Source organism: Phyllobates terribilis, unplaced genomic scaffold, assembly GCF_046119375.1.
Source record: "Phyllobates terribilis strain yellow unplaced genomic scaffold, ASM4611937v1 Scaffold_11__3_contigs__length_659146591, whole genome shotgun sequence".
Classification (NCBI taxonomy): Eukaryota; Metazoa; Chordata; class Amphibia; order Anura; family Dendrobatidae; genus Phyllobates; species Phyllobates terribilis.
Window position 1 is genome coordinate 29,628,209 of NW_027362771.1, and position 27,994 is coordinate 29,656,202.

Here is a 27,994-nt window from a genome sequence, read left to right on the forward strand (position 1 = left end):
CAAATAGAAACCTTATGACAATTTATTAATCAAAAAAAAGTGGGCAGAGATACACAAGCGCACGTTTTTTTGCATACGCACACACTAAATGCATACAAATAAGTTAAATCCAACAGACTTTCGGTGTGCAATTACTTTAAAATGGAATGCAAAATTGATTAAAGGGGTATTCCCATCTCCAAGATCCTATCCCAATATGTAGTAGGTCTAATAATATTACCGAAGGACCTGCAATTATAAATGTAGTATAGCTCTTCTTCACTATGTCTCTTTCCTCATGTGCAGGCATTGCAGGACCTTCGGTATCCATGGGTATAACCACTAGCAACTAGCTAACTAAGATCCTGCAATGCCTGCACATGAGAAAAGACATAGAATAGTATAGTTTTTCTAATTGGAGGCATTTGCTAATATTACTACACCTACTACATATTAGGATAGGATGTTGGAGATGAGAATACCCCTTTAAGTCTGACTGTGCCAACAATATAGAAAGACAGCTAACAAACAAAAAACAACCTGAGGTGCCAGCTACATCCAATGCCATTAGTTAAATGCATAACAGCAAGGCTTTTAATTGCAGTATCATAGCACAGATGATCAACAACGCCAGGAATTCAAGATTGACTAGATCTCATACTTTTTTTTACTGCAGCTGATCAACCGAGATATCATTTAAAGACAGGAGGGCGCCCTCAGACATGTTGAGAAATGAAACAGCAGCTTTGTGAGGACATTTAAAGGGAGACTTGGTGCCAATCTTTTCATGTTGAACTGAACACAAGATGCAATAGTGGCTGGAGAGCCGATTATTTTTAATGCTACTTTTCTGTTGCTGCAATATTATCAAAGTATTTGGCACCTAATGAGTTAACCTCCACTTGGACTTAAACGTTATCATACCGTTCTCATACCAGGGTGGGGCATGTACTTCTTGCATAATGCTGACCAATTGTACGTCAGACCATAGCCAAAATCTGATCTCCTGGTTTAGGCTCCTGCATGAGTCAGTGTGGGTCTAGAGACAGTTTGTACTCCGCTTTCTTTTTCATAACAATGTCACCTCAGATGTACTGCCCTCAATACCCTGCCACATAGTCAGAAGCTGAAAGCTCAAAAGTGTCAGTACTCACACTTATGTCTGTTGTGCTAAGCTTGTATTTGCTCTGTAGTGAGATCAAAGCATGGTGTTTATTACATCTCACACAGGAGTAGGTTAGAACAAGCTGATTACTCCTGTATGAGACATAATGATAGCCCTGATGTCACTGCAGAGCAATTACAAGTTGCCTGAGCACAGACATAAGTGTCATTTCTGTAATTTCTCGACAGGCAGTGTGAGGTGAGGGCCAGTACAGCCAAGGTGCCAATGCTAGTGTAAAAAGAAGGGGTGATGAGAGTTTGTAATGTGACACAGCTAAACTCAGCTGTTCTGCCCCTCCCCCACAGGACTCATACAGGAGGTTAGACCAGGACTGGGATCATCTCGCACTGAGAACTTAGTTCAAAGCTATGGTGGTCTGTTTATTTTTCCGTTGAGTATGCATCTTATGATTCGGCAGCACCATACAGGGTACACAGCCCCAGTGAAAATAAGGTGGAAACACCCACTTTGATTGAATGAATGAAAATTACTTCATTAGGTGTTAACTACTTTGCCAATATATCAGCAACTTAAAGGCAAAATAACCCCAAACATTTTATTGCGCTCAGGAGCCACAATTACATCCTGTACCAAGTTCAACATGAAAAATTTGGTGAAAGATCTTCTTTAATAGGATGATCCAAGGTGTAACTATACACTTCACTAACTTATTTGCAAGTTAGGTCAGACAAATGAATGCATAGTGGTAAAGGTTTCTCTATAGACCAACCCTTCTGTGAGGGATGAATCAAAATGGATTAGTCTTAAACTGTAAAACGTTTAATGGGAAAAATTGACATGAGTTAGAATGATTTATATAACCAACTTCCTCATAAGGAATTTGTCATGCATGAAATGAGAAGCCAACAAAGTAACTGGAATTCTCCAAGTTCATGTTGGAATTAAAGACATCTACATCTTAAAAGCCAGTAGGTGTGAGTATGTTCATATCTCGTGGCTTCAGGTTGTGGCCTCGATTAACCTTCCTATTTTCCGATGCCAATGGTGGCATTTCCATCTTAGGAGGTCTGAATGCAACTGGGTCGTCTCCTATTCTGTTAGCTTGAGCTCGCATCAGTTCCATGGGGGTTGGCTTTTGAGCACCTTTGTATGGCTGGACAGTAAAACCACCTGTAAGGAAGGCATTAAAAAACAAAACACGAGTTAGACCTACTGGTAATTTGGTTTCCAGAAGTCCCTCAGGACAGCACACCAGGAGGCAGTCCTTCCTTGACCTATGACGGGACAGGATCACAGCAAGGTTAAAAAGGCCCCTCCCACCTCCACCCGCCAGTGTTTTTCAAAGTACCACCGAAGGATGGATGCAAATAGTCTATACGAGCCACTAGAAACTCATATGCAAAATGAACACCAACGGCCCGAGCTCAAGTTGTGGCGACTTTATGAATAAACAATCTGCAGGAAGATAGATCTTATGCAAGCCTAAAGATAAACATAAGGGATGGAAAATAAGGGTGCTGTCCTGAGGGACTTCTGGAAATCAATTAATGGTAAGTCTAATTCCCTTTTTCCAGTCTGTCCCTCTGGACAACACACCAGGAGTAACACCAGAGTGGGTATAGAAGCCGTAAACGACTGAAGTCCTGGGCTAGATATAGAAGCGGTCTGCAAGATCAGAAGAAAATATAGACCATTATAGAAATTGGCAAAGATAAGTCACCGTAGCGAGTGTCAGGTATATGTCTATGCTGCCAAATACGCAGTATAAATGCGGTAAACAAATTATACAGCAGAAACGGAGTGCGTGAGGTCACACCACTGTTGTACCCTGTGAGGAGCTGCCCACTTACTAAAGACTATGATACTTTTCCAGCAATGGACCACCATTATGTCAATATTATTATTGTGCATTAGTGATTTACTTATGTTTTATATAGTTCTGCTTACTTGTCAGTATGTAAGATTCACTTGTAAAATGTCCAGCATTCCACTAATCTCTTCTTTATCTCAGGAGTCCATTGTTCCAACAGCCAATAATCTTATTATGTGTGTAGATTGTAGACACAGTGGAGTCGTCACCACAGGGGGTCTGACATGCAGTCTCAGATGAAGGCTTCTAAAATATTCTTCATTGTTTTAGCGAACAGTAAATGTTTAAGGGGGAGGATGTGATCACTTCTGACCTGGGAGGGGACTGATCCCAGTGGAAAAAAAGTGGAGACATGTTTTAGAGAGTTGTGTGGAAGGATTGAAGGAAGAGGATGGAGACCGTGGACTTGGAAGGATTGATAAACATGTTACCATTATGGATTATGTCGTTTGGATTTAAACTTTCTTAAAAGGACTGATGCTACTGGATACCTGTGCTTTCATCATTTTATCTGCCATCTAGAGGATCATGGACTGTGGCTACAGACTATACTGGCTAGAGATACGAAATCTGTGGGCCAACCAAAAGTTGGGAGACAGTGAGTATCGCCTTATACAAAGCCAGTGGAACTACTGAACCCAGATTGGGAACTTGAGGACTGAGAGAACTGTATTTTGGCCATTTACCTGGAATGGCTTTATTACCATGGCTGTGATAAATAAAATATTGTTGCATCGTTAACCTGCCTAGGTGATTACTTACAATCCACAACCTCAGATCGTTACATACCCCAACACTGGTAATGAACCTCAGTGATTATATATAATCTGACAAACGCTGCAGCCACAGAATAGACCTTAAACACCTCTAATTGCACAGCCAAAAGTATGGTGATTGCCACAACCATCATGAGGGTTGTTGCAGATCAATAACCTTGCACGTGCTTAACACAGGACTGTTCTTTCACCAGTCCTCCTGGGCTCAGACTACACCTTGGTTACAGACCATCTTACGAGACCACACGAAGTCCTGCAGAACAAAAGCCCTGGATAGCCAAAAATATCAAACCAATCCCTTTTATGGATAAATGGTCACAGCATTAGGATGCTTATACCTTGCACACCCAGGAGCCCATGGAAGTCTATTCTGAATCCTTAAATCTCTAGGCTTCAAGTAAGAGGCTGGACGCTATGAAAACAGTCTGGCTGGTAACATCCCATGTCATTACCAACGCTGGGACTATCATCAGACCACCTGAGAGAAGTGTGGAGATATACGTGAAGAAAATCATGATGTGATGGGTTATATCCGCATCTGGCTTTTAACACAGGACCTTGGTAAAACTCAGGAGGGCTAGTAGAATGAACACTTTCCCACAAGATTCAAAATGGCCTCTATACAAGAGTTTGTCTGCACAATGTCCAAATTATTTTGTTTTTGGTAGCCAGGACCAGTTATCAAACTGTGGCTCACACAGGCCAGAAAAAAATAAAAAGCTGAAAAGGTAATGCCACTACCATGTGCAAATAAATGAGGGCACAGCAAGAGATCTTTTAAAGGATATCTGTACACCCGGACTGTAACGGAGACAGGACCATCCTCTATAGCCAGAGGAAAGAAGGTTTTCTTCCAATCACAGAGGGAGATTCTTTACTGTGAGGGTAGTGGAACTATGGGTTCTTAACTGTAAGAGCCCTAACTATAGGTCCTTTACTGAGAGTATGGGGACTCTCTGCCACATAATGCTGTTCTGTTGATTTACGATAAAAAACGTACAAAGAGGGTCTGGATGACTTCTTTGATGAATATAATATTGTGGATTATGTGTCTAGAATCTGTTGACAAGATGTTGATCGAGGAAGCTAATCAAATTGCCCCAACATGAGAAAATCAGCATCTACCTCACGGGAATTTTTCCAGAACAGTAGTATGTTGTGTTATAGGATGAACTCGATAGACATATGTCTCCCTTCAACCATAACTATGAAAGAGCGTCCCAACTTTAGCCATTAATGGACAAGTCTGAAAACTTCTGACTAGACAGCATGCTGAATGGAGACTCCTGTTGTGAAACCGAAGAAATACTAGGCCAATCCAAGCATATTTGCATCTTTGGACCCAGATTCAGCTTCCTTTTTACACTTTTTTTTTTTTTCTCTCTGGAACTTGGCTTAGCCAGAAACACAAGGACTTTCTAAACCAGAGTTGAGGCCCCAAGAGAAAAGGATAGGGCCACGCTTGAAGATGCGACACACGAGACCAGACTCAGTCTTACATTTAATAAGGTAATCCATCGGAATTCAAGATAAACCTTCACATCACAATTGTCAGACTAGCAACGCCCAAAGGAGCCAAATTAATGAGGCGCAGATGGAGAGCAGCCTTCACAGAGATAATGTGCTGTATTAACACCATCTGCCCTCCTACAGACCTGGAATAGTTAGACTGATACTAGTCTGGTGGACAACAGTGAAACCACCTGAATGTTATTCAAACACAAACTGAAGATACACATGCCCGGCATAAGTTAAACTGAAGCCAAAACATCAGCACATCTTTGGCATAAGGCTAGTATAAGCCCAGAGGCCTTGCGAGACAATATTTACACTGTGCCCTTACAGGTCCAAATCACAAAATTATTATATCAAAAAGTTAATTTATTTCAGTTCAATACAAAAAGTGAAACAAATATTATATAGAGTCATTACAGAGTGATCTATTTCATGTGGTTATTTCTGTTAACGTTGATGATTATGGCTTACAGCCAATGAAGACACAAAAGTCATTATCTCAGTAAATTAGAATAATTTATAATAACAGCTTGAAAAATGTTTTTAAAGCTATGTGCCCACGATGCAGAAATACTCCGGATTTTTCCTGAGCGTTTCTGCATCTTCCTGGCAGAAAAAACGCATGCAGATTGTACATGCGTTTTCCTGCCAGGGACATGCGGATGTGAAGCGTTCTTCACATGCATTTCCGCATGCGGGTTGTCGAGCGCTTTCCAAGCGATTTTAGCATCACTTGGAAAGTGCTTAACAACTTGGTCACACTATATAAATCCATGCAACCGGCATGGATTTATACAGTGACCCGAGAGAATGTCAAAAAATAAAAATTAAAATCTATACTTGCCTTCCGATGTCCCCCGCATCGCTCGATCCTGGCTGCTGGCAGATCGCGGTACACTGAAGGACCTGCTGACGTCAGCGTCGCATCATCCGTCACATGACTATGACATTAGCACAGGTCCTCCAGTCCATCGCGATCTGCCAGCAAGGTTCTATGGTACCCGGGTCCGGAGGAGAGTCTCCTCTCCTCCAGACCTGGGTACCATCCGAACATTGAAACGCATGGAATCCGCATATGCTTATCTAGTGAAGCGGAATACATGCATTCTAATGCAAGTCAATGGCGGCGAAAACTCAGCGCTTAAGCAAAATTGGTAAATGCTGCGTTTTTTTTTCCGCAATGATAATCCGCAGTGGAAATTTCCACAGCATGTGCACATTATCATTGGGGGACATGGCAGGCCTTCTACTAAGCGTTTAAGCGTTTCTGCAGCGTTTTTGCCGCTGCGGAAACGCTTAAAAAAACGCATCGTGGGCACAGCCTAAAATCCGAAATGTTGTCCTACTGAAATGTATGTTCAGTAAATGCACTCAATACTTCGTCGGGGCTCCTTTAGCATCAATTACTGCATCAATGCGGTGTGGCATGGAGGCGATCAGCCTGTGGCACTGCTGATGTGTTATGGAAGCCAGGTTGCTTTGATAGCAGCCTTCAGCTCGTCTGCATTGTTGGGTCTGGTGTCTCTCATCTTCTCTATGGGGTTAAGGTCAGGCGAGTTTGCTGGCCAATCAAGCACAGTGATACTGTTGTTTTTACACCAGGTATTGGTACTTTTGGCAGTTTGGACAGGTGCCAAGTCCCGCTGGAGAATGAAATTTCCATCTCCAAAAAGCTTGTCAGCAGAGGGAAGCATGAAGTGCTCTAAAATTTCCTGGTAGACGGCTGCGCTGACTTTGGTCTTGATAAAACACAGTGGACCTACACCAGCAGATGACATGGCTCCCCAAACCATCACTGATTGTGGAAACTTCACACTAGACCTCCAGCAGCTTGGATTGTGTGCCTCTCCACTCTTCCTCCAGACTCTGGGGCCTTGATCTCCAAATGAAAATTGGAACTCTGGGACCTTGTGGAGTGTCAATGACTGCCTTCTGGACATCAGTCAATTCAGCAGTCTTCCCCATGATTGTGGAGCCTACTGAAACAGACTAAGGGACCTTTTTAAATGCTTAGGAAGCCTTTAATGGTGTTTTGTTAATTATTCTAATTTACTGAGATAACACAAGTTTTCATAGAAATAAACACTTGAAATCGATCACTCCGTTTGTAATGACTATATAATACACGAGTTTCCCTTTTTGTATTGAAGAAGTGAAATAAATTCACTTTTTGCTGATATTCTAATTTAGTGAGATGCACCTGTACCTTTGATGCCTCCCCTTCACCTCCAAATATCATTACAAGAACCGGGGAAGCGGCATCACAACCAGGAATACTGCATTGTTGTAGAAGGTGCACTGGCTGGCTGTTGGCTGAGGGACCTCTACCCAGGGAGGTGTCGGCCCCAGACCACTTGTCCCAGGGATTTTGTGGGGGCGTCAGAACAGCCAGTGTTTTGTTCCTCCAATACTGGCTAGTTTTCTGCACTAGTAACTCAGACTCCGACTAAGACTGCAGTGTGCAGTTGAAATGCGTCGCTACTTCTCTGACATTATGCCTAGTGCCATGCTGTTTTAGCATATGCCAAATAAAGAAAAAAAGGTTATATTTTATTCTGAGGCTGGAACACCATTTTTTCAACTCAGGTTCCCCCAGAAGTACAATAAATAGTTTTCCTCTCATCTGTCTTCCATCTTGCATAGTCAGGAGCGGCCTTCCCCTTTAACCAGGTGATTCTTGGGGCTCCTTTTTTTTTTTTTTTCTTTCTTTCTTTCAAATCCCAGAAGTGCGGTCCACACTGGAATGCACGCCGGGCAATAGAGACTTACGTGTCGCTCACCTGTAAACTGGAATGCGTCGCTGCATGCCTACGTCACCAGTGGTGAACCTCCTGTTACGCGACCAGGGGACGGACGAAAGTGAAACAAGAGTTCCCCCTTGAAGAGGAAGCAGCTTGGGCCAGGAGCTGCAGCTCTAGTAGCAGGCTGGTGGTGGTGGTGGGGGGAGATGACTTCTTGCTCAGCAAGATGTCTGCCTCCAGACCCTGCTGCAGGAGGAAGGAGAGAGATGCAAGGACATCCCCACACCCCTCCTAATCTTCCTGCTTCCGGTAACCAGGAACTGATGAGGATTTTCTTCTGCTCCTCTTATTCATCTGTCCCTGATGGGGACAGGAAAAAAAAAAAAAAAAAAAAAAAAAAAAACACTGGAAGGTGGGTGTGGGGAGGTGCCCTTTAACCACTGTGATCCTGTCCCTTAATAGGTCAAGGAAGGACTACCTCCTGGTGTGCTGTGCGGAGGGACAGACTGGAAATGGGTATCGATAACATGACTGCATTTAGAGTTTGGGCAGAATTTGACATACCTGGATCTGTGGTAGATTTCTGCACAATACGAGGACCAAACATGCTCCATTTCTCCGCATCAGAGTTTTGGATGTCACCAGGGAGAGATGTAGTGGAGCCTTGACTGAACCATGATCTGTGCAGAATGAAGAAAAAAAAAAAAAAAAAAGTTTGAAACAAGTAAAATACTATATAAAACACCCTCTCCAAAATCCCAGTTTTCCCAATAAAAGAAAGATGGCTCATTATGGGCACACAAAAAGAAGTCGCATACTGGCTATCAGTGTATTTAATGACACATACTAAACCACATATAATATAATCCGCATATTAAATTGGGGGAAAAACAAATCAACTCATTTTAGGATTAGTGAGAAAGAAAAAAACAAAATCTATTGACCCATACTACAAGACTCTGATGTATGGTGCAAGCCATAAGGAAGGGAAGGATGGGCAGGGCAGTACCAGAGAGAACAAACTTTATTGTGCAGGTTGATATAAATTTTATTCTGTCTCTAAGCTTCTATCCCTCACTTCCTCCTTCAGCCTTGCTCAATGGTCTTCCGCAGCTACCCACAAAGATGGTCACACACTGGACCTCATCTTCACCCGCCTCTGTTCCTATCTAACCTCTCCCTCTGACCACAACCTACTTACATGCTCTTCCCTCTACTCCCCAGGTGCACAATCCCCACTCCACAAACTTGCATGGCCTCTCAGAAATCTCAAACACCTCGATCTACACTCACTCTCAATCCCTTCTCCCTCTTACAGGCATGAGTTCCTTACATGATGCATATGCTGCTTTATATAACACCACAACAGCTGAAGCCCTCAATTTGGTCGCCCACACATACCAAAGTTTGCACAATCAACAGGCAACCCTGGCACACCAGCCTGACTAAAGAACTGAGACGAACTGCCAGGGTTGCTGAGCATAGATTGAAAAGGTCCCACTCCAACGAGCACTTCATCGCATTCAAACAGTCCCTCACTACTTTCAAGTCCACACTCACTGCAGCAAAACAAACATACTTCTCATCTCTCATATCCTCCCTGTCACACAACTCTAAACAGCTATTCAACACTTTCAATTCTCTCCTCTGTCCCCCAGCGCCTCCACCCTCTCATCTCAGCCGAGGACTTTGATACCATCAGACAATCTTCTGATTGAAGAATGAGGCAAAGCTTTTGTCTAAAGTCCCCACAGCCCCTCCTCATATCTACTCAATCCTCCTCCTCCAAAACTAGCTTCTCCACCATTACGGAAGATCAACTTTCCTGCTTACTCTCCAAGTCACACCTCACCACCTGTTAACTTGACCCTATCCCGTCCCACTTCATCCCAACTCTAACCCACCTCTTCAACCTGTCACTAACAACTGGTGTCTTCCCTCATGCCTCGATCACAGCCATCCTCAAAAAAACCTCCCTCGACCCATATCACTTCACCCCTATGCCTCAAAACTACTCGAACACCACATCCATTTTGAACTGTCATCCCACCTCTCCTCCTGCTCCCGCTTTGACCGCTTACAATCAGGCTTCCGACCGCACCATTCTACTGAAACTGCCCTGACTAAAGTCACCAACGACCTACTAACTGCCAAATCCAAGCGGCACTATTCGGCACTCCTCCTCCTAGACCTGTCATCTGCTTTTGACAGAGTGGACCATTCCCTCTTACAGACTGTCATCTCTTGGTATCAAAGACTTGGCCCTATCTTGGATCTCCTCATACTTAACAGACAGGACCTTCAGTGTTTCTCACTCACACACCACCTCCTCATCTCGCCCCCTATCTGTCAGTGTCCCCCAAGGTTCAGTCCTAGGACCCCTCTTCTCCATCTACACCTTCGGCCTGGGACAGCTCAGAGTCTCACGGCACAGATATTTACCTCTTTGGACCTGATATCACACCCCATCTGACCTATCCATCAAAATCAATGGCTGCCCTCTTTCCCCAGTCCCACAAGCTTGCTGCCTCGGGGTAACCCTGGCAAACCAAATATCCAAGCTCTTTCCACTTCCTGCCAAGTCCAACTCAAAAACATCTCCCGAATCCGCACAATCCTAAAGCACGAATCTCCAAAACCACTAATGCACGCCCTCATCATCTCCCACCTCGACTACTGCAACCTCCTGCTCTGTGACCTATCTTCTAACACTCTCGCACCCCTCCAATCTATCCTAAACTCTGCTGCCTGACTAATCACCTGTCCACCCCACTATTCCCCAGCATTTACCCTCTGTCAATCCCTTCACTGATTCCCCATTGCACAGAGACTCCAGTTCAAAACCCTAACCATGGCATACAAAGCCATTCACAACCTGTCTCCTCAATACATCTGTGACTTAGTCTCACGGTACTTACCTGCACGCAACCTCCGATCCTCACAAGATCTCGCTCTCTACTCCTCTTCCCACAATCGCATACAAGATTTCTCCCGTGCATCTCCCCCCTACTCTGGAACTCTCTACCCAAAGCATTAGACTCGCCTATCGTGGAAACCTTCAAAAGTCACCTGAAGACCCACCTCTTCCGAAAAGCGTACAATCTGCATGCGGTGAGCGTGAGAGACTTGGCTCATCTGGATGCCGTCACAGCCTGACACTTAGGAGCGGAAGCATACCTGCGCTTCTCAGTGTCTGCCTGCGGCATGGCATGACATGGCTGGATGGCAGCTTTCGGCTGCGATCCAGCCTGTCATGTGAATGTAGCAGAGCTGGAGCCGTCCTGGGAACCATGGAAAGGTAAGGATGATATTGCTTTATTATTTTTCTTTTATTGCAGGAGATCGTTGGCTTCAGCTGGAATGGGCGTGATGGTAAGTATAGTTTAATTTAAACAATAAAGAATTGTGTGTTTATTTCAATTAAAGGACTTTATTCTGGGTGTTTGTGTTTTTTTAAACTTTGACTATGGGGTTAGTAATGGGGGTGTCTTATAGATGCCTCTCCATTACTAACCTGGGCTTGATGTCAGCTGGCATTATAAGCTGACATCAACCCCAGCCCTATTACCCCACTGCCACCGCTACAGGGCAGTGGGAAGAGCGAGGCTAAGTGCCAGAATTGGCGCATCCTATGGATGCGCCATTTCTGGGGCGGCTGACGGCTGGTGTTTCTAGTCTGGGAGGGGGCCAATATTCATGGCACCCTTCCTAGGCTATTAATATCAGCCCCCAGCGGTCTGCCTAGCCTTTGCTAGCTATTAAAATAGGGGGGACCCCCACGTCATTTTTTTTGGGGTCCCCCATTTTAATAGCTAGTAAAGGCTAGGTATTCAGCTGGGCGCTGATATTAGTAGCCTGGGAAGCTCCGTGGGTATTAACCCCTTCCCAGGCTTCAAACATCTGCCCCAGCCGTCTGCTTAACCTCCGCTAGAGACTAAAATAAGGGGAACCCCACGTCAATTTTTTTTTTTTTTAATAAATCCTTTATTTTAACATTAAATGACAAGTACAGTAACCAACACTGTCACTGTACTTCATATATATGTGACTGACATGTTTCTATCTAATCTATGTGTGAAGCTCTATTCTTTCTGTTCTAAATTGTCGGGTACCGGTGTATACCGCTGATGAATTGCCGGCTTTTCATGTTTCACTGTGAGCACTGTTCCCATCGATTTGGGCAACCACTGTAATGCCACAACCACCATGACTGTGGCATTAACGTCTTAAAAAAATATTAATTCCTGCTATTCCATTTAATTGTAATGTAAGGGAGATAATGTAATGTTAGCGCTTGAGCAGGAGAATTCTCCCACGCTGGGATGGCATTCTGATGACAGGCTGGATCGCAGCTGAGCGCTGCCATCCAGCTTGTCATCCTTCAGAGACACTGCAGAGCGCAGGCATTATGTGAACTTCCGATTCCGGTATTCGATATTGTAAAAGTATTGGAACTCCGTATCGGAACTCCGATACCCGATATTTCAGTATCGACTGATATTCGCTGTATCGGAATGCTCAACACTAGTTACAATTCATCCTGTGATGGACAGCTGGTGCAATACAAAATGTATGATGAATGTCAGAGATTGGTCATATGAACATGTATGTCAGAAACAAGAGGCAGTGGTGAGTCTTAAGCAGCCCAAAATACTAAATAATTGCGGATACAAAAATATGGACAAGAATGAAAATCAGCAAAGTGCATGTGGGGGGAGGGCTGCTGCGAGCACCAGTGACCCAAGTATGTAATGCTACTGCATGGCAGAGATACACAGGTGAGGGTAAACATCTGTTAGGGGGTCTGTGGATGCTGAGGATAGGAACCCCAGAAGTGTGCCTGAGATCTCTGAAATCACAGCTTTTGCTGGTACTGTTAAAGAAGCTTTTCAGTTACATAAAAAAATTCAGCGAAATGCAACATGTGAACATGGCCTTAGGTGGTGGGGAAGGGGGATTACAAAACAGTTTTTTTTCTTTTCCACACAATTCATCTTTTACCACTTCCTCCTGGACTGATTTTATGTAAACCTGAAATTTTGTGCGCTACTTTTGCAACATTTTAGAGAAGCATGCAACTATTTTGTGGCAAGTCGTCCCAAAACCAGCTAAAAACAAAAAATTTTCGTTCTGCGTAAAAATTTAGAAAAACTACAAGAGCAATTTTAAATAAATCTGGCAAAAAAAAAAAAGATTTGATAATGAATATAATGAATACAGGGCTCTAAGAGCACAGCATGTGCAACTACAAGAAGATGTGCCCTTAACAATGGTAAAACAACCTCCAGCAGGTTACCTTCGCATCTGCTTAGGGGAGGAACTCGGAGTGCTGGATGGAGTAGACTGCGCAGAAGCACTACGTTTCTCTTCACTGGATTCTCCGGTCTGCATCTTTAGCTTCTGGAACAAAACCACACAGAAATTGTCAGATTCTCTACAACACAGTTAAAAGTTATGGCAAAGAGGCAGCCCGAGTCCTGGTTCTGAATTTTGTATTGCAGGAAAGCAGCTGACGTGTCAGCCATGACCAGGCTAGCTAGCAACCACAGTTCTATACCAATGTACTTACGGCATGTGCACACAACAAAGCCATTGACTCACTATTAAAATCACTGAAAAGCAGGGTGGCCAGTGAAACGTAAAATCAAGAAATGATAAATAAATGGGTATTGCTAGAGAAGTACAAAAGTATATAGGAGAGTGTAGAAAGTTCACTTTGTTCTGCACAGGAGAGCGTCAATTCAATATAGTATAACAATTACACTTGATTTAATCTGACTATACAAAGAAAGGTTAGCTCATCCAAAATCCTGAAGACATGTCTGGAATGAGCAATGTAATCCATTTGGTGCAATCTCGACACTGACTGTATTGGTTACAACGTTCTAAGACAAACATTAACTGCAGACATTGCATTATTAAAGGGAATCTGTTAGCACAAATCTAGTGATCAAAGGAGAGAAAAGCAGTGCACCTTCCCACCTACTGATCTTCCATTTCCCTGGCTCCTGTAAAGCCAGAGCAGCAAATCAAGGAAAAGGAGATAGAAATGAAACATGGAGAGAGAGAGTGCATTGACCCGTTGGGCCACACTACGGGTGCACTTTAATATCTCCTGTTCTGTGTTAGTTACAGGTCTCACACCAGTAACGTAAAATAATCTCTGGAGGCAAATTCTCATACAGATCTGTGTTCGGACCATAGACTGAAACAGCTTATTTACATAGAAGAAAAAGGATGGATTTCTCTGGAATAAGACATCGGATCACAGATACTGAGGTAGGATTTTGTTCACCTTCCTATAACCTACATGCCCATATAGATGGTTTAGGAGTGTGATCCTACTGAGATTCCCTTTGAATAACTCAATTTCCACTTTCAATACTTAAGCTTTAAATGTGTGTCCAAAAGATTGCCAAAGATGTTTTGCTCGAAAGAACTGGGACGACAATTTTTTGTATTTTCTGCGTTTATCTATAAACACCTTTCTAATAATGATATAATGGGTAGTAGCCACCTATCATCTGAACATCATCCGCCATAAGGTAAGGCTCTGCTTCACGGTCCCTTCTGACATGCCGTTTGTTTGGTTTTAGGAATAGACAAACGGCATAACTGATGCAAACATCTCTTGTTCAAATGGAGCAGAGGAATAACTGAGATCCGTCTCAGTTCAGTTTTTTCAGAACTTTAAAAAAACAAAACAAAAAAACAAACAAAAAAAAAAAAAAAAAAAACACACCTGCTGGAGTGGTGCTTTAACAAACAAAAAAACAAGATTGAATGCCAATGTGGAATCTTGCATGACAGGTGTACTCTGTATGAGCATAAGAACAATCTAGAAGCACTATATAATAGTCACCCCATATCGATAAAAACATGCAGGTACAGCACAAAAACCATCACGGAGCAGAAATAGGAAGGAATCAGCAATGCAAAAGCAGAGTAATTTCCCTATTATCAGATACAGCACATGGAGAGAACAGACAAGGTGCACAATCAAAAAGGGAGGAGACAGAAGTAGAGGGAAGAGAGCAAGCTCCAAGTCTTACATGCAGGGCCTCCGCCACGCGATGGTATTTGGTCTCTTCAGCAGTAAGGCCCTTGTGTGGAGTATAGCCAGCATCCCTGAGACCGGCCTGCTGCTCGAATCGCTGAATGCTCTCCTGTGTATGCTCTGAAATGGGAGACATTTGCACACACAGCTTTCAAGCAGGTGCCAAAGCCAGATACTGACTGGAGCCTTACCCTCCAGTGTAGCACAGTGCACAGGCATACTGGACAATGAAAAGCAACAGGTAGTAGTGTTAATGACATCAACAGCTGGCTACTCGGCTTCTCAGACATTTTTCCACACGGCAATTATGCATCTGGAAAGTCTGCATGTACTACAGCAGATGTCAGGAAAAGTACTTTGCCATGGAGGAAGCCCTCAGCGTGAACTGACCATCAATTAATAGTGTATATGACTAGAGTTGGTCAAAATGATTTTCAGAACCAGGTCCATCAGCCCACCTGCTACATTGCAGCATCTGCAGCTTAGGGCTCCCTTCTAGCAGCCAAAAATTAGCTACATGGCTGATGGCTAGTGTCCTGCAAATCAATTCCCACCAACTTTGCATGCAACTGTAGATTTCATCCTGTAGGGTCACATGTGGAGTATTCACTCCTTTTCCCCAAAACAAAATCCACACAATTATTTGCCAGTGTGGAGTTTCACATGGGAACATACCCAACCTTGCCGACAGTTACATGAGCAGCATTATTGCCACTGTCCTGTTACACAGGGCCGCCGCCACACAGTAACCACCAGCTGAGCTCCCATAATGCAGTCAGTAGGGAAAACCGCACAGAACGCTTAGAGATCTGTCTGCTCCGATATGTCAACTGCTCTCCTAACAATACCGGACCATCTAATAACCATGCACTGCCCCCCATCAATCCTACCCATTGTATGAATGACTGATATTGGGGTGTTCTTGTCAGGCAAAGTCTTTACACTCATGACATAGAACAATCAGTGTTGTGTAAAGGCATTCCCTGCTGTAAACCTCAGTAATTTACACAAATTCTTAGGAGGAACCACACAATGGTAGGAATAGGTGCTATAGATGAAAAGTGCAAGCATTTACAAAGATATGTCAGAAGAGCAGACGGTCCTCTAAGCATTAGAGAAAATTTGTGGAAAAAAAAAAAACAAACAATATGGAGGAGTGCAGCGTTTGCTCATTTGGCAGTTTCAGAATCCCCCCCCCCCCCCCGAGTCAATTGTAATGTAAATTAAGACATTATTTATGACCAATCCAACTGCTTCAAATATGGAAGAAAAACCCACGTAGCAGTGGAAACTAAAACATTCAAGACTATTCCGGTCAGGCATGTGTAATTAATGGTTACAGGTAAAGCAGCGTCAGGTTGTCTACTTAATCTCCTGTATAAACTAAAAGTTAGTCCAGTGTTCTTCAAAAAAATAAAAAGTGATGAGTCTTACCAGAGTAGAGGCGGCACAGATGGATCTGATGACCCATGCATAAGTCGCCAGCTTATCAGCTCACTCCAGCACACTTTTTGCAGTGTAGGTTTTTTTGTAGCAATGTGTTGAGTTCCTATTTGTGCTTATTTCAGAGTATTTTTTTCCCTTTCAAATTGTGTGTTTTGGCATTGACTGTTTGATTGTTATACAGAAAACTAAGAGATTCTTGTATTTTAAAAAACATGCCAAAGATAATTAACACATGCCTTTATTTGTCTCTCCCCCCTCCCACTTGCAAGTGGGGGTGGGAGTGGGTGGGACAATGAGCGTTTATGATACTGCCTCTTGGAGCAGCATAATATAGGGGCAGAGATCCTCATCACTGGAGTCAGGGCTCTGTCCCTACAGTATGCTGCTCTCAGATTAGGTGGCAAAAACCTGGTGACAGATTCACTTTAGGAGTTTGTGCCAGGAGCTTGGATTATTTCATTCTACAAAGATAAATAAATAAGTGGGGTACGGGGAAATTCCATAACCGTCATGTTTGTGGATAGAAATCTGACCCAGGCAGAGCCTGTGCAACACTGGGTAAAAGAGGAAAAAAAAATAAAAAATATAGAAGAGGAGCTAGCCAATACCAGACACCAATGATGGAGGCATATCTCTCTGGAAAACAAAGCATCGGGTTCGAAATCCAGCTCACTGGAACCTTCTGTCCCCCAAATCTCAGATCTGTCGGAGGGGCCACCACACACACGAGACGGTTGCTTCATTTGCAGCAGTTGGTCAGCAAGACAAAATAAAGTAGGATACGTATGTATAGATGGGAATACCCCTTTAAAGGTTACAAATCTCCAAGATCCTATCCCAATATGTAGTAAGTGTGATAATATTAGCAAATACTTCCAATTAGAAATGTAGCATAGTTTTTCTGATTCACTACGTATCTTTCCTCATGTGCAGGCATTGCAGGACCTTATGTATCCATGGTTACAACCACTGATGTAGTGAGTTAGCTAGGTGTTAGTGGTCATAACCATGGATGCCCAAGGTCCTGGAATGCCCTGCACATGGGGTAAGCGACATAGCTAATCAGAAAAACATCATCATTATTACTACTACATATTGGGATAGGATCTTGGAGATGCGAATACCCCTTTAAGGCCAAAATATCCAAAGTATTTGTATATGTAACATGAACAACTGGACCCTGTGTGTACACTAAGCTGTACATCCCCTGACATAGGTGCATAATCCATAATGACACTCCACAATGCATTCATGTTTTACATACCCAGAGGAAAGACAACCTTACTTGTTATGAGAGAGTTCATGATGACAGAGGTTGCTTTGGCTTTCACCACAGGTGCCTTCTCAACAGAAGTGGGCAAAGCAGGTGGGGGCATGCTATTATCACCATCCTCAACCTGCTCAGAGAGGGTGGCAAATGTTCAGGGTCACAGAAGGGGAATGGAATTATGATGAGAGGGAAAAAGGGAAAAAACATGATAAATAATTGCTTGGTGATTGGGGTCTCATATTGTAAGACGTACTCTATGAAGTCAAATTCCCATGTTCAAAATAGCTGCCCCCCCCCACACTGCATTTTGTTCTGCTGGTATCTGCACCAATACACGCCATAGCAATCTTCTGAGTTTGTATTTAGTCCATAAATATCTTTTTTTAAAATGCAGTTTTATTGTAGATTTGATGTCGACGACTAAATTTCAGTACCTAAGGGATCATTCAGTCAAAAGCATGGAGGTGGCTCTCCCGAGCAGGACAGCTTCATAGAAATACATGAAGCAGTCATGCACCAGCTGGCAGACCTGCAGACAGTCCATGCTCAGACATCTGAATGAGCCCAAGTCTCAGACCATTTACGGTCATTTTTACAGACTTTCAAGCACAAAATTAAACATTTCTCATGCTAGAAAAATGTTAAGGGTTAATTCCAATCTAGATTATCTATTCCATAAACACATGCTACAATCTTCTGATAGATGCAGTCCCACGCTTCTCCCAAGAATGCACACCTTGGGGAGAGCTGGTCCATGTGTGGCCATATATCTCAATGATTTTTGAAAAGTGCCAAGCAAGTGTGCAGTACCAGCGCCCATCAGACATTTACAGCATATCCATGGATAGGCCTCAGCTTGGAAAACCCCATTAATAATAATTTAAAAAAAAAAAAAAAAGTATAATCCATGAAAGTTTATAACAAGAGGTGTCTGCGACGTACAGTCACAAACCACCAGAGGATTACTACAACTCCTCTTACCAACGCACTGTGCCTGGTGGTAGGATAGTGCGACAGTTCACAGAGCAAGAAGTCTGAACTCATGCAGTGACTGCTTCCTCTACCTACCACAATCACTACTCCATAGTAACCAGAATGGTTATAAGATCCCACGGCCTGAAGTTGTAAGCGCTGTAAACTGTGCCTAGCATAATACTGGAAAGGACATTCCCATCATTGGATCCTCGCAGTCAGTCCACACAGTGAAGAGAATTCTTGTGGCAATGGCTAACAGGCCAAAAGGGCTTTCATTACAATGCTTCTCTCATCTTTTCAGCTGAATGCCATTCAGAATATACAGTATTAGGCCAGTTTCACACGTCCGGATATTTCCGATACTGGAGATAGCCGTGTTTCCGATTGTGTCACACGTATGGCAACCATGTGCCGCATCAGGATCACACAGACGGCGCCTGGGAATCGGTGTACAGGTAGCACTGTTCAAAAGCGCCAGTGCTGAACGCTGCCCTCATGATGGTTCCCTGCCGGCGCTGCGATCAGCACCAGCAGGGACAATGATGAGGGTAGTGATAGTCTGCTCCCGCAGTGTTCCCACCTGTAAAAAAGAAGAATAAAATAAAATCCATATACGCACCTCTACTAGGTGTCCCCCACTATAATCCATGTGACCGCTGACTGTGAGGAGCCGGGTAGAATGTGCGGCTCCGGAGCAGTGTCCTGTCATTCACCGAGCACAGCTCAGGAGCGGCTCATTTCACCCCGACATCAGCAATCAGAGGATTACAGAGGGGGACATCTTTGGACAGGTGAGTGTATGGATGTTAGTGAGCGACAGGACACTGCTCCAGAGCCGCTCATTCTCCCCGCTGTCAGCGGTGGCATGGATTACAGAGGGGGATACCTAGGAGAGGAACGTATATGGATTTTTTTTTTTTTAACAGGCGGGGACACTGCAGGAGCAGACTACCACTACCCTCATCATTGTCCCTACTGGTGCTGATGGCAGCGCTGGCAGGGAACCATGATGAGGGCAGCGTTCAGCACCCAGCTCTTGGGAACAGCACTACCTGTAGCGCGGATTCCCAGGCACCGGTACATGTCACACTGATCACACACACGGATGTCATAAGTGTGTGTTCACCATGAGGCACTTTTGTGGACGGTGTAACACATACTAAATGTGTGAACATGGTCTTTAGCCAGCCATACACAATAGATGTCTGATGGTCAAACGATACTTTGGTCAATCATTCGGCTGACAGCCATCCTGACCATCTCTTTATGATAAAGCCATTGCAAGACATCTCTGCCAGTTGTTTAATTTCAGAACAGTGTGATCAGCAGTCCAAAATCAGACACGCTTGATCGACATCTGACTATTGGTTGGCTTGCGCCCCCCCCCCCCATACGCTTAGAGTGTCAGACAAACCAATCAGTGGGTTTGGCCAACATTAGGCCTATGTGTATAGGGGGTCTTTAAACTCTAGCCCTAGACACTGGTTCTTCTTGTCCTTTCTTCAAGTGCCGCTGTTTCCCAAGGCCAATTAATACTCTACAAGCACACATCCTTAAAATGCATGTCAGAACACGGAGCTTGTGGATGGATATAAGTAATTGACTATGAAAGAGGTCTCTTGTCCCAGCATACCTTAGAAAGCTTTTGGTATTTGCGTTCTGGGATTACAGGGTCTCTCCACAGGGTGTTACTGCACATATCCGATGGAGGCGGCGTCATCGGTGCTGTATCCTCCAGGGCATCGTCATAGCTGAAAGTACGACGGTGCATCCCAATTGGCAGGGACATTTTACCTAGAAGTCCACTTGAGCCGTGCTCAATGGCTAAAGACAAACAACTACTTACTACACAAACCTGTTATAGGCATATATAGAACAAGCACAATTATTAAAGGACGAGAAACTCAAAACAAGTCCACAATATCATGACACAACCAAAGTAGAAAAGATGGAAAAAGAGCGTCACGAGGAAATCCTCAGACCAACACATCAAAGACATAATAGTGGCATAAAAACTTCAGGGTTATTTAAGAGGTTGTAGACAGGAATCCACAGACCAGTATAAAATATCCAGATTCTCATCTTCCTATTGAGGTAAAAATAGCAATAACATGCCCTTCAGCTGAAAGGATCAACAATGGCAGCCAGACATGTAACCGCCAGTGCCCAGGCTTAACGTTTGGGTCACGGAGATTGATCACTTCCAGCAATGCTGGTGGAACAGATAAGCAGCAGATCAATGCATACAAGCTGCTTAATCTATTATATAAAAGGGGCAATAAGCCGAACACAAAACGCAAACAACTTTTGTACATAAAACGAGTAAAACTCACTGAGTAGTAAGTGAAGTCACTAAAAGTAAGAGCTGCTGACAAAAAAAAAAAATATCTATCTATCTATCTATCTATCTATCTATCTATATATATATAGATGCATTATACGGAGCGTGAATAACTCCAGAATCTGAGGGAAGTGCTGCTGCAGAACCTCAAGGCTCATTACCTGTCTCCATTACAGACAAGCCGGGAGGCTGGGGAGAGATGGGCTCCTGAAGACACATAAAATGTAGGAGTAGGTACTACAGCCAAGACCATGCTAATTTCAACTGTGGCGAAAGGCACACAACTCGTGCGCCTGTTATTCTGAACACAGCCTATAGACCGATCATGGCTTTCACATACACGATCCATACTCATGGAAGAGAACCATGCACACTAAGGTATGTTACCAGGAACATCAGGTTGTCTTGATGCCATTACAGTGATTACAGACGCAGCCTTTTCTATGGAATCCCAGAATATACTCGTTACCTGGGAAGAATAAAGGATCGGTTTATTACTCAAGATAATGCTACATATAACACACACACACACACACACACACACACATTATCTAGAGGCACTGATCTACCCACAATGACTAGCAACCATGTACTACGTTATAGAGGTGTCAGCTAAGTGAAATGATCCATGTACATGCGGCTTATCTGTAACGATGGGACACGAGAAGAGCTATGCTATGTCTTACCAGGACACGGTGAAATGATGATTAAGTGGAATGAAAGGAGTCACCCTGGAGCATAGCAAGTAATGCAGAAGCCCTGAAATGCATTTGGAGGTGGTCCATACAGGGATCTGAAGGCTACAAGAAAGATGAACATAGTACACACTTTTCACTGTGTGCTAATAAAATTCAGCCAGATGCCAAGTCAATTATTTTAAAAGCCAAGCAAACAACTTTCATAGACACCATGATGCAGAATGTCACCTCCATGAAACAACATGAGAAGTGAGTGCTCCTCTACAATCACTAGCCACACTATAAAAAGACAACAGCTGTTCACAGGGTGAGGCTACACCGGATGGTCGCACAATTGGTAATTGGAGCTCTGACCAATAGTGTAGCTGCTTAGTGCGGTTTCACCCTCAGGCTATGTTCACACGGAGTTTTTTTTTTTTTTTTTTTAAAGTGTTTAAAATCCATGGCGCTGATTAATTAAGAATGGCACTGGGCACACCAGTGTTCATGAAAGAGCCTGCTTGTATAAGATGTACCCATTTCATTATGATGTGCACACAACTTAAATTAGGGGCATCTTACAAGTACAGTGCAGCTCTACCAAAGATGTACTCTGGTCCCTGACTGGAGTATACTTCTGGAATAAGGTACACCACTAAAATGGCATTACTTTTCGTTACTTAGAAGTGTGGCCATAGCCACTCCCATGCACTGGCATATCGGCGCAGCTGGCCAGGACTGGCGTAAACCCTTTAAAGGGGTTGTCCAGTACTATTGATAATGCCCCAATGTATTTTTATGGTTAAAAGAAGTATCTTTGTAGATACCTTGCATAACTGTTACCGTTATCGCTGGCCGCTCACAGGCATCACTTTACATGACATCAGCAGGGGGGTCAAGTGAGGCGTGACATCAGTGATGTCGTCCCTGTGGTGGCTGCAGGGTTGCCCCGCAATGTTACAGCCAGCATCCACCGCACACTTGCCCAATGAATGGGGACAGGGAGCGCGTGCGGTGGATCCCGGGTGTGATGCGTGGGGTAACCCGGCCCCCAGCCCAGCATCCACAGTGGAACGCAGCAGAGAGAGACCCCCGACTGCATCCGGAACATGACGTGACATCAGCGGATGTCAGAGCCGGCTGCAGCCGGGGGTCACGTGATGCCTGTGAGCAGCCATTGATACTGCCTGTGAGCGGCGCTAACACCAGCGCAAGGCATTTACAAAGAAACTTCTTTTCAACATAAAAATACATTGGGGCATTATCAATAGTAGTGGACAACCCCTTTAATGAATCGATTCCCACGTTCAAGTTTTTCAAAAAGTTGAAATGGATTCAAGAAAAGCTTTGTTTGTTTTTTTTGCTCTTTGGGCGAACAGAGGGTGAGTGTTCCAGTAAAGATTTCAAAAGAAGTTGTGCAGCATGGTGGCTCAGTGGTTACTACTACTGTAGATTTGCAGCATTGGTTCAAATCCCATTAACAACAACATATGCAAGGAGATTTTATGAAGTTTTGGGAGAGATTTTTTTCCTGCAGCTTTTTGCATGGACATAGGAAACATCTCCAAGCTAGCCTTCAGAAGTGACATGCACTTTATATATTCAAGGCATTTTTCTTCAAAACCTCTTCAGGAAGGGGAAAAAAAAACAAAACAAAAAAAACAAAAAAAAAAACTCATATGAACAGCAGAGTGGATTTCTCATAAAAATTAACAGGAAGCGTTTTAAGGAGGATTTTGGATCTGGGCTACTCAAAAAAAATACACCCTCACAAAACTGAGTGTAGCCTAAAAGACAAGTCATCCTGTTCTGCTTTAGTTTGAGTCAGTAGATGCCAACTCAAAATAGTATGAACTATTGTTATTTTTTTATGCATAGCCTGTTAAATATTTACTTTCATAGGAAGTTTAGAAGTTTTAAATCAAAGATACATAGATCACACAAACCCCATTATAGTTAACAGGTCTTGTTTTTCTGGAGTTCCGTTTTAGGCTATGTTCACACATGTTTTTTCAGTGCTTTTTGATGCATTTATTACGCAAATTTTCAGCTGTGTTTTGCAGTACAAGCAAAGTCTATGAGATTCCAGAAATCTCATGCACAGATCATGGTTTTGGGCTTTGCAGGTTGTTTTTTTTTTCAAAATAGAGCATGTCACTTCTTTGTTTTGTTTTTTTTTTATGTTTTTTTCAGCATTTTCACCCATTGGAAGTAATAGGCAGTGAAACAAAAAAAAAAACACATACACACACCAAAAATAAGCAAGAAAGCAACAGAAATCCCGAACAAGACAATCCTCCTGGCAAGAGATCAGGTTTTGCTGCAGAAAAAAACATGATGTGTTAACATTGCCTTATAATGGAGCTCAACTCCATTGTGAATCCAGCCAAAGGCCGTTATTTACCTGGTAACTACAGTAAGTGTGTACCGTAATTAGTATACAATACAGCAAACAGAGGTTTGGCTTACGGGCGCTACCATGATGGCGATTTTATTTAGGCCATGTTCATGTTAAATGTTTGTCAAAGAAGAAAAGTCAGAGAAGAGGCAGTCATTGTGTAACTTAACAATAAAATATCAGTGTAATGTGAGGCGTTCAACTTTAGATGCGCTGCAACTCCAATGAAAATTTAAGTGCAGATAGAACATCTGCCAATGTCCTTTCCTAGTGCTGTAGCTGCCACGCTTCACTTACAAGGAGAAATAAAGCAATAGGACAGTTTGTACCCACATCTGGTTCTGAGCAACCTCGGCTCCTTCCTCACGTAAGAGAGAATAGCACTTTTCCCTCTTGAGAGAATGAATAGACACATGCACACTTATGGGCCTTTACCTAACAGAGTCCCTGTGGACACTAATGACCCATTTTTATGATCCAATAAATCTGGTAACAAGCATACATAAGAACGCTTGCTCAAAACTGTCAACCTGTCTGTTGACAATTCCCCTGACACATGAGCAAAACGCTTGTTTGGTTGGTGGGAGTTTTTTAAAGGGACTGTCAGCACAGAATGACTAAGCAAACCAAGTACAGGGACTCTACGCATCACAGCGGGGCCAAACATTTAATAACTACACCTTCCAATGGCTTGTTTTCCCTCTAGCTCTACCCCTTGTCTGATTGGCAGCTCTGGTCTCAGAGTCAGAGAAGGGAGGAAATGGAGAAGTGTATATAAATGATGGCCATGGAGCACTGAGCGCCTGTACTGGGTTTGAACAGTCATTCTGGGCTGACAGAGTCCCTTTAAAACCGGCAACACGACATGACATGACATCGTATGGGCACAAAACACTATCAGCAATCGTTCCATGCACATAGAATACTCGGCAGCATGTATGAACGCCATTAAGCGACTGCAGATCAGCTCACGTAAACTGTTCATTAGGCCTCATTCATACATCAGTATTTGTTTGCCAAAACCAGGACTGTCTCAAACACAGAACAGGTATCGATCTTTCAATTATAATTTCTCTTTAAGTCCCACTCCTGATTTTGGCATACAAACACTGATGAAATACTGATCAAAAATACTGATGTGTGCATGAGGCCTTACACTGAACAATAAGCAATCTTTGTAAGGAAATCCCGAAAGGCTCTTCACACTTCAGCCAAGCTGCATTTACACTAAGATAAGTAGTTTCACAATTATCTTGCAGTGTAAAGCCCCCGTCTCACATAGCGAGATCGCTGCTGTGTCACGGTTTTGGTGATGCAACAGCGACCTCACCAGCGATGTTGCCATGTGTGACACTTTGCAGCGATCAGGCCCCTGCTGTGAGGTCGCTGATCGCTGCAAAGTGTCCTGGACCTTTTTTTGGTCATTGCTCTCCCGCTGGTCAGCACACATCGGTGTGTGTGACCAGCGATCAGGCTGGTAACCATGATAAACAGCGGGTTACTAGGGGCACACGCGCTCCTAGTAACCCGTTGTTTATCATGGTTACGAGCCTGCTAAAGTGAGCGGTAACCTCCCGCTCACCGTAGCAGAGTGGTAACCATGATAAACAGCGGGTTACTAGGTGCGCGTGTGCCCCTAGTAACCCGATGTTTACCATAGTTACCAGCCTGCTCCTGCTTCAGCAGGCTCGTAACCAGGAGCAGGACATCGTGGAAAGATTCTTTCCACGATGTCGCTGCTCCCCTGATCGCTGGTGAGCCTGCCTGTTTGACAGCTCACCAGCGACCACATAGCGACGCAGCAACGATCCCTGACAGGTCGTATCGTTGTTGGGATCGTTGCAGCGTCGCTAAGTGTGACGGGGCCTTAAGCAGGCTGCCCATCACCCGATCAACAGGTGAAATCTCTTGCACAGCACCAGGGCTGTGGAGTCGGAGTCAGTATAAAATGGACAGACTCCAAAAATGTATAATAAATTGGGTGCAGTAGTTCAATGCAGTTTGTGGGGAATATTTTTTCATAAGAACTTGGGAAAGTTATGAGATGTCCTATAAATGTCTGTCCTATTCCTGATCTAAGGGTCTAGACTTTTAGCTGAGATGAATCTGTGCTACAGTAAATTTATCACTTAAACATGAGCCATGTATGAGGGAGTCGGAGTCATGCAAATTGAGGAGTCGGAGGTTGGGCTTACCGACTCCACAGAACAAAGAAAAAGAAAAATAATTTTGTGCATTGTCCCGTGTAAACAAGACTAACTGTTGAGAGTAACAGCCTGTGCCCCCAGAACAATCCATTAGGCTATAGCAGCGCTTTGGACGCAGCATATTTCGTCTGATCACGCAGGTAAATCCGCATGTGTTCATTGAACAAAGTGGAGATACCGCATCCTATACATTCTATTGTGGAAATGGACACCGATGAGTTTACGCAGCGTCAAATAGTAGCACAGTGGGCATGGGATTTCTATAAATCCATCCACTGTGCTTGTATTGTACAACGCAGCGGTTTGGACGCAGTGCAGGTGAACTGTGTCCAAAACGCTGCAAATACTGATTGTGGGCACGTGCCCTTACAGATTGCTCAGTGCGCATCGCTTGCTTTGGTCTGTCTGTGTAATCAGAATATTAAACGACTGCGGATTAGTAGAAGAGTTTATGGATCAGCAGTTATTTGGTGCCGCTGGTCGGTCCCTGTCAGTAGACCCTTAGAGAACATGGATTTTACGCTTTTTGTGGATTTTTCTTAAAACACATTTGCAACACGATTTTCTGCCATTTGCAAAAACTTATAAAGGAGTATTGACAAAAAAAAAAAAAAAAAAAACACGTTATCCAGAAAATGCTGCTATAAGCCACATGCACACGATGCTATCTGTTGTTGCAGAGCTTTTACACAAACATCGGATGCTATACTGTGGCTCCATATGATCTCCAGTTTTATTTTCGCCCCCATAGACTTGCATGGGTGAGTCATCCGATTTATAGAAGAAGCTAACGTATGTTCCCCCCCACCACACACACACACACACACACATTTGGTGAGTGAATATAACGTCTATCTGCACTGCCCCATTACAGAACATTGGCCAGAGGTTTTTATTGTACGGATAACACTTGTATTTAAAATAGTCTCGAGAACAATCCCTTAAAGAGCATTGATTTTATAGGGTTTCCACAAAGTCTCAGCATCGGAAAGCATAGTGTGAATACGGGTAGGCAGCACAAGCAGGGCTTGGTAGCATTGTTTGGATATGGTATTAGCAATACATTTCTTTACAGGACTTAAAAAAAGCAGGATAATAATCCCTTCCCCCCTAGAGAAGCAGCAAAAGCCTGAAGATATCAATTCCCCACATATTAGAAATTAAAGTGTCAAAAAAACAGTCAGAAAAATGCACATAAAAAGACTCCGTGTGAACGTGACCTAATGGATGGAAGTAAAGAGGAACACGAGGATGATGGTGGTGGCGCCCATTGATAGCACTCTACCCTATATAGATGCCATGGCTGACCACCAACAGCAGGGAGAGCGCCACACAGAGCCCACCACACAGACAGCACAGCACTAGCACAAAAGCTCACCTGCAGAGCTGCACGACCACAGCCACTATACTAGAAGCCGCCTCTAGTCCTCTCCGATATCAGACACCGAACGGAAAAGATGCTGAGGAAGCGTACACCAGAACAAGCCATTATCTACCTCAGAATGGCGACTACAAATAAAAGGTACTGCGCATGCGTCGTTTGCAGGCGTGTGCGACTTTCAGGAATACGCATGCGTAGTGTTGTTATTGGCCTTGCCTAGCGCTGTTCTCCACCG

At 43.6% G+C, this 27,994-nt stretch overlaps 1 protein-coding gene across 2 annotated transcripts; it reads right to left on the reverse strand.

Moving 5' to 3' along the window:
* On the reverse strand, window positions 1-27,936 carry KIAA1191 (KIAA1191 ortholog). Of its 2 annotated transcripts, XM_073651160.1 has the most exons (9): window positions 27,757-27,936; window positions 21,783-21,896; window positions 21,484-21,565; window positions 20,389-20,579; window positions 17,796-17,907; window positions 15,060-15,184; window positions 13,304-13,407; window positions 8,572-8,687; window positions 1-2,275 (listed from the first exon to the last, which is right to left on the reverse strand). In XM_073651160.1, exons 3-9 carry the CDS (start codon window positions 21,509-21,511, stop codon window positions 2,064-2,066), a joined length of 888 nt encoding a protein of 295 aa, XP_073507261.1. In that variant the 5' UTR covers window positions 21,512-21,565; window positions 21,783-21,896; window positions 27,757-27,936; the 3' UTR covers window positions 1-2,063. The 2 variants fall into 2 exon arrangements, with proteins under 2 accessions (XP_073507261.1, XP_073507262.1); XM_073651161.1 differs by lacking the exon at window positions 21,783-21,896 and having other exon boundaries at window positions 27,757-27,935.
* Window positions 27,937-27,994: the final 58 nt, after the last annotated feature.